The sequence below is a fragment of the Talpa europaea genome, assembly GCF_964194135.1.
Source record: "Talpa europaea genome assembly, chromosome: 2".
NCBI classification, from domain to species: Eukaryota; Metazoa; Chordata; class Mammalia; order Eulipotyphla; family Talpidae; genus Talpa; species Talpa europaea.
The window spans coordinates 156,505,688-156,513,182 of NC_140068.1; the positions used below are offsets into that span (position 1 = coordinate 156,505,688).

Genomic DNA, 7,495 nt, shown 5'->3' on the forward strand with positions numbered 1-7,495 from the left:
CACGAGCAAGGGACGCTCTACCCAAAGTCAGTCACCCACCCCCGGCAGGCGAGGGCGAAGGGCAGGGGTCGACAGGGAGAAACAGCGGGAGCCCCCATGCGTGACTGCGGCGTCTACACCGCGGCCCCAGAGCCCCAGGCCCTGCAGGGAGTTCCCAGCGCCCCTGCCGGCCCCAGGGCCGTGAGCACTGACCTGGCGGATGTGCATGGTGAGCTGGTGCTGCGTGGGGCACAGCTTCTCGCACAGCGGGCAGCTGTAGGAGGACTTCTCCTCTTTCGTCTCCTGCAGAGAATGGAAGGAGAGTGAGGCCAGAGCAGGGCCAGCGGGGCCCCGGGGCTCCAGGGCACGGCCGGAGCCAGGGTGCAGACTGCGCCCCCACCCCTGCCCGGGTGTCCCGTCTGTGCCGGCAACGGCGTCAGGAGCGAGCGGTGGTGTCCACCTGGAGTGCGTCCCCCCTGGGGAGCTGGCTGGGGTAAGTGCTCCACAAACACCAATGTCCTTTGCAGACAGAACCCCCTGCTGGGGCAACAGTGATGATGAAAAATGAGGTGTGGGGTCCCGGTAGAACCGAAAAATGCGTGCTTCTCCCCAAATGCACCCTGGGGGCCCAGCGCTGTCTCCTGCCTGGGCTGGGGCCCCCTGACAGTCTAAGGACATGGCCGGGTGCTCCCCAGGAACTTGGTGGGGCTCAATAAAAGGCACGGAGGTGCTGGGAGGAGGTCAGTGGGTTTGCAAAGGGCAGTGGAGGGGAGATTCCAGGCCAGGCTCTGCAGGTCCTGAGTCAGAGTCACAGGGGCTGGGGTGGGGCTAGAGCCCAGATGCCGGTTTGTCCCCTGAGCACCAGTGGAGGTGGGTCCGTGTCCAGGTCACCATGTGCCCATGCATCACGGGCTCACGGGGAGCTGTGCAGGGCCAGGCTGGACGGAGGCTGGAGGCCAGCACTGACCAGGCAGGGCCGGGCAGCCGGGGTCCAGCAGGCCTTTTTCTGTGCGCGTGTGAATGTGTTTCTGCTCCTCGTGAACACCCACCACTGAGCCACACACCAGGCTACACCCACAGAAACAGCTGTTTGGTCACAGCCACAGCTAAGAAGCCCATTTTCTGGGGCACAGGGAGGCTCGTGACCCAGCCCAGACCATAAACGGTGAGGAACGGACCCGGGACAGCGAGTCAGCAGCTGCCGGCAGCCACACCCCAAGACATCGGCCAGGCGGGCCTCCCCTCAAAGGTTGGATCCCAAAGGTCGGATCCCAAAGCACGGCAGGGACACGGCCCATGGCTCTCGTGAGAACAGAAGCCGCCCCGGCGCGGGGGCAGAGCAAGCTGGGATGGGTGCCGCGCGCAGACTGCCGAGGCCCACATCCGAGAAGCTGTCTGTGTCTCCGTCCAGTCGCATGAGCTGTCAGGAGGTGGGCCCCAGGGACGAAGCAGCGTTGCCGCCGGCCTCTCCTGAGCCCTCTGGGGGGAGAGCCCTGTGTGTGCAGGGCTGGGGGTGTCGCACATCAGTTGGGGCTGCCGAGAGCCTCCAGCTGGAAGAGCCGGACCTGGCCAGTGCTGGGCACGAGGCCCGAGTCTCGGGATGTTTTCATGAAATTATTAGATCAGCAGCCACATATATTTGTTTTTTCCACTCTCCCCACCCCGGCTTTATGGAGACATACCTGGCCCTTCAGAGGCTGTGTATGTCTAAGGTCTGTGACCGATGATGTGATGAGCATGCGTATAGGGTGACATTAAAGGCAGGGTTTTTTTTGTTTTTTTTTTTACAGAAATGTCCTCAGCAGGAGACAAATAAATGTTACAAAGCTGGGCCTCTGAGTGCCGGGCCTCCCCAGCCGTGAAATCCGTAAATCGAAAAAGGTTGTTGGGAAAAGTCATCCATAAATGTATAAACAATCACCCCGTGCTCCCTGTGGGCAGAGGCTGGGGCAGGGAGGGTCTGCAGAGCAGACCAGATGGCAGGGCCAGCAGGCTGGACAGTGACTGGCCACCGCGGCTGGGATGGATGCCTCGAGTTGACAGATAAAATCAGCGGCTGAAGTGATAACTGGCCATCCTGTAGCGAGGCCGTGCCAGCCTTGGGCTGTGGCACATCTGCCAGTTATACGGGTACTCGAGGGGCTCCCTCTCCAGGCACGTCCCGGGGCCACCCCCACGGCCTCCTGTGCCACCTCTGGTGCAGACCCCCCTTTCTGCAATGAGGCCAGCGCCTGAGGCGCCCAGCAGGCGGAGGTGCTGAAGTCCCCTGCGCAGCCCTGCTGCCCTCCGGGCAGGGCTGGCGCCCAGCAGCACAGACAAAGCAGCGACTGTATGGATCGCGTTCACCCCGGAACGCCCAGCCCCCAGTGCCCTGCCCGCCCCCAGGGAGCCGAGCGCGGCGTGGTCGTGAGATGGGAGGATGAGACACGATGGAGGACAGGATGAGGCACGTGCGAGGGGAAGTGACCTGTGCTTCCCGGAGCTAGCCTCCTCCTGGACGCGGCCACAGCCTGGCCCGGTCGCGGGGCCCGTGGGAGGGGCGCGCAGAGAGGGGAAGAGAGAGAGAGAGAGAGAACACGTCAGTGCCCCGCCCGCCGGCAGCTCCGCATCCCCGGCCCCTCCTGCCGGAGCGCCACGCACATCCCGCGGCTAAGCTGTGCGGGCCCTGTGGGGACAGCCACCGCGGACACTGGCCCAGGACGGTGATGTCACAGCAGCCAGGACAGACTCAGGCCAGCTGGGTCCCGAGGGCTTGGGGCACCCACCGAACAGTTAACCCAAAGGGAACATGCAGGGGTCAGTTCCTGAGACGTGGATGCAGAGAAGGGGATGCCTCACCCTCACTTGCCCCTGCAGGATCGAGCAGGCCGCAGCGGGGACAGCAGCACCTTCTCAGGGGACCCCTAGACCCTCGTTCCAAGCCTCGTCTTACTCCCCAGCAGGAGACAAGGACCGTCCCGACACCTTCCCTGCCCACCCGGCCACCCAGAAGTCCGAGCGCGGAGTCGCATGCGGGGGGGCATTCCCTGGGTCCAGTCCTGCGCTCTCTCGGGCTGGAGGGCCCAACGGCACGGCCGGCCCTTACCACCTAGCGTGAAAACTGGGGAAGAGATCAAGGGGGTGACGGTCTGGGCAGCTACGGGGACATGGAGGGCCCGCTCAGCCCTGACCGTGGTGGCAGCAGCGACCAGGTGCTTCTTGCTCCCCCTGCCGAGAGAACCATCTCCTGGAGGGACGCCGACACAGGCTACTGGGGTCTGCCCATGCTGGATGCGCCGAGGGGGCTGGCGGGCCTCTCCCTGCCTTCTTAGGATGCAGCCGCTGGGCCCCCTGACACCCGAGAGCTCACCTGGTTCCTCCTGCCGATGCGGTTTGGTCCCGAGGGCTTCGCGGGGGACTTGATGCCCGGGGGGCTCCCCCCATTCTCGGACACCTTCCCCACACTCATGGCCGCTGACATCGCGCTGTCGATGGTGAAGTTGGCACCGTCCCCACCGGCGGGCGAGCTGGACGTCATGGGGCTGGGCTACACGTCTAAGGACTGAAGGCAGGTGGTCAGTGGGCCTCAGCGGCCGGCTGGGGCTTGCGGTGCCAGCCCAGGGGCCCTGAACCCGCCTTCCTTGTAGCCCACCTCGCGCCCGTGAGGACCCCGCTGTCCTCTGGGCCGTGCCGTCTCCCAGGACCCGCAGGCATTTGCCTTCCCTTCCAAGCCCCATGCCCCACCCACCCAACTTATCTACTGTCTGGTCAGCGGTCCGGATGGAGCGGCGAGGAGACCCCCAGCACACTGCCCTGCCCACGCTTCAGCCCCCGCAGCTGAACATGGGGCCTGACCAGTCCGGCTGGGCGCCACCTCAAATCCTACACCGACAGGACCGTTCCGGAAGGCACGGTGGCCAGACAGGACCCCCTACATACCTCCATATCCGTCCCCTCCGATAACCGGGCCCCTTGCCGTTGCGTCCGATGTGAGGAGGCGGGTCTGCGCTCAGTCTGTCTGTCTCTCTGTCTCAGCCTCACCTGTCGGTCCTGCAGGGAGCAAGGTAAGGCCCTCAGCCAGGGAAGAAGAAGCCAAAGCCGCTGGGCGCTGGACCCCAGGCCCCCCCGAGGCAGCCCTGACATCTGCCCCTTCCTGGACCAGAGCGTGCCCCGTGGGCTGGACCCCCTTCCACAGCTACTGTGGCTTCTGGGTGTTTTCCTTCCTGAAGCTCGGTTGTGAACAGCGTCCCAAGCAGGCCTCAGACTCCTGGGCCTGAGAGTGACCAAGGACAGCAGTGAAGGGTCCACCCCAGGCTCCAGGGAGGTGCCGGGTCAGCTCTCAACATGCCCAGTGATGGGAGAGGAGGCCCGGGGGCTGTAGGCCCGGCCAGGACACCCCTCTGGCCTCTCCCAGGGGCGAACCCCCAGGACGGAAGCTGCCTCCTGTTGGGTGATGTTCTGCAGGAGATGCCTGGCTGCAGGCGGGCGCTCTCGGGCCCAGGACAGAGGCCGCCCCTGCCAAGGGCTCAGAGGGCCAGCAGCGGCAGTACGGGGAAGGAGGGGATGTGAGCTGCCCACTGCTGGCCAGTCCTGGCGGCCACGGCCCCCTCACGTCGAGGCAAGACTTGCAGGTGGACAGATGTCCAGAGACGTGGCCCTTGAGGTTTTCAAACCTGGGTGAGGACCCCCAGCGGGAGCAGGCACACAGCTGCGGCCCGCTGGCCCGGCCCCAGCCCTCACGCCTGCCGGAAGGGGGAAGGACGCCCAGCATGGAGGGAGACGTGGGGCTGCCTGGGTGCGGCGTCCCTCACGCTCCTCCTTTTTCTTGGGCACAGGAAGCAGCGTACTTTAGAGGACTTTTCTCACCTCAGATCTGAGGGGTGGTGGAGGCAGCTGCACGGCCATTAACCAGAAGCCAGGGGCCAGCACCCGCAGATCCTGCAGCCGTGTCCGAACCAGCCCACCCGCCCCTCCTAATACCCCGCCTCTGGGGACGCAAGACACATGGACCGAGTCAGCGAATCTGCCAAGCTCGAGCCTGGTATTGATGGTCTCGGCGTTCCCATTCTCTCTGTGCCTTGTCTTAGGGCTGACATGTCAGCCCCACACCACTCCACAGGGGTCAGGGAGGCCCAGCAGGAGTCAGGGAGGCCCAGCAGGGGTCAGGGAGGCCCAGCAGGAGTCAGGGAGGCCACTGAGAAGTTCCCTAATCAGAGGGATAAAAAGAAACTGTTTCCTTGCTTGCAGGGCCTGGTGCTCAGCTTTTAACCACTTAAAAGCTCCAGTTTTCATTCAGACGATTTAGGGGTGGGGAGGGAGACATGGGGCTGGGGCCAGCGTCTGAAGGGTGCCTCCTGGGAGCCAGACCTGGCACTGTGGGGCCTCCTGTCCCAGCTGGGCCCCTGCATGACGGGGGTGCCACCCTGGTGGCTTTGCACGGAGGCCCCGGAGGAAAGGGGGGATCCAGGGAGGCAGGGGGAGGGAGACGCGCACCCGGAGTGCTGGACTGACCTGTTCCCTGGAGCGGGCCCTCCTCACTGGGGAGCTGGCGCTTGGGCAGGGCGGATCCTCAAAGCCACCAGCTCTGCAGCAGAAGTGGAGCAGCCTGGGGGACAAGAAAGGATGGTGAGGCTGAGGTGAGGCCCGAGGCCATCCTGTGCCTGTGCCCCCACGCGACACCCCAGTCCTGCCCACGCCGCAGGGCAGCTCCACGCAGCCCCCCCCCTCCCCCCCGGCCTCCTGCAATCATGCACCCCAGGCTGCTGGGGGCCGAGGCTGCCTGCCACGGCGGGGGCGGGGAGGGGGGAGGATGCGACGGCACCACATGGAGCAGCTGCAGGGACACCAGAGCCAGTCAAAGATGGAACTAGACAGTGTCCACGGAAAACGGGGGGCGGTGGGGGCCGCAGGGGTGGGGATAGAGGTTAGGGGCTTCCTGCGCTTTCTTCCAAGAGCCCCTTCCGCTCTGTTCTGCGAACCCCTCGGCCTAGGAGAGCCCACATCTCTCCCTCACGTGGTCCCGCCAGGACCAGACCTGCCACCCCCCTCTTCCGCAGGAGGACCTGAGTACCCCGTCCAGTCGCCCCGGGGCAGGCAGAGCTGGGGGACCCCGAGGGAGACAGGGATTTCCAGGGGCCTGTGCTTCTCACTGGCTGCCCCCACAGTCTGGACTCCCGGGCCCTGCCAGGCACCACCAGCCCCCTCTGTCCACCTTGATCTGCATTTACTCCTCAGGGCCTTTCTCTCTTCAAAGGTCCTGCCCCACGTGATGGGCCACGCCCTGGGAGGCCCAAGACCACCCCAGCCCTAGGTTTCCTGGGATGATCTCCCTGAGGATCTGGCGGCCCCCCCAGGCCCCCACCTCAGCGGCCTCTTCCATGCCAGGTGGGCTGGAGCCGAGTCCCTCCAGGCACCGGGTGCTGGTCAGACTTGACCCGCCACCTTCACTTTTATTCAAATTCCCAGGAGATTTCAGAGAGGCACAAACAAAACATTCTTTCACACCACCTCTGCCCGTAAACCGAAGGGGAAATAAAATACCCTCGGCTACCATTCACTTTTTAATTTATGACAAATTGTATTAAGAGGAAAATCTGGAAAGGAATAGCTTCCTGGTGTTTTTCTAGAAACCGCCAAGAACGCAAAATAGGCAAAGTGGACGTTAGTTCTACACGTAACACAAGCAGGTGTCAGAGAGAAGTTCCCGGCATCAGAAAACCCCAGAATATAACTGAGACTCTCATGAAAACAGGGACCCACGCTGTCCCCCCACCCCCCATTAAAGAAAAAACCTGTGGCTGACCCCCAGTCTCCTCCCGGATGCCTGAGGGGATGTGGGGCCCGGGGAGGGGTGGGACCCTGAGCAGGCCCCCCACGAGGCTGGGGAACAGGAGCCACTTCCCTGTTTGTTTTGGGTTCTCCTAGGCCTGAGGGGTTCAAAGAACTCTGAGAGTGGAAAAGTACAGGAAGCTTCTTGGAAAAAAATACAAGATGCCCTGTCCCTCTATCGCGTGGCCGCAGAAAAAAACACCAGAGAGAGGCGAGGGAGGTGGGGAGGCCACCCTAGAAGGTGCGTCCCGGGTCCGGGGGGGTGCTGCATTTCCGGACTTGCACCCCCATGGGCGCCGCCCGGCTGCAGGGAAGGGTGAGCACTGAGGACAGAAGTCCAGGAGGAGGGGCGGGCGGGGAGATAAGGGACAATGCTTTGGGGAGGCAGGAAGAGAAGATTAGGAGCCTGTCCACAGGCCCGGGAGATAGCAGGGCAGAGATGGGAGATAACGGGAAGATGGTGGAGAAAAAAGGCTGCGAGGCTTCTTCAAAGGAGATGGACCATCTGCCCCAGGCCCCGCCCCCGGGAAAGATGGGGCAAGCCGGGATGCCTGGGATGGCGGTGGTGGGGCCCAGCGGAGCCCAAATACTTGGGATGGCCGATCCGCTGCGGGCTCGGGGCCCAGCGCTGGCAGGAAGGCCAGAGCCCACCAGAGAGAGGGCGAGCGGGGTGCCCGCCCCGGCCTGCCAAGCCCAGGGCAAAACCGCC

The 7,495-nt window shown here is 64.1% G+C and overlaps 1 protein-coding gene across 3 annotated transcripts in view; it reads right to left on the reverse strand.

Annotated features, from left to right (window-relative positions):
* RREB1 (ras responsive element binding protein 1) overlaps positions 1–3,500 on the reverse strand; it is a gene marked incomplete at its 3' end in the record, with an annotated part of 28,092 nt that extends 24,592 nt beyond the window's left edge. For all 3 annotated transcript variants that reach the window (XM_084228384.1, XM_084228385.1, XM_084228383.1), the window contains exons 1-2: positions 3,329–3,500; positions 193–282 (exon numbers count right to left, since the gene is read on the reverse strand). In XM_084228384.1, the coding sequence (XP_084084510.1) occupies positions 193–282; positions 3,329–3,496 (258 nt within the window). In that variant the 5' untranslated portion in view covers positions 3,497–3,500. The remainder of the gene's footprint in view (positions 1–192; positions 283–3,328) is intronic.
* Positions 3,501–7,495: the final 3,995 nt, after the last annotated feature.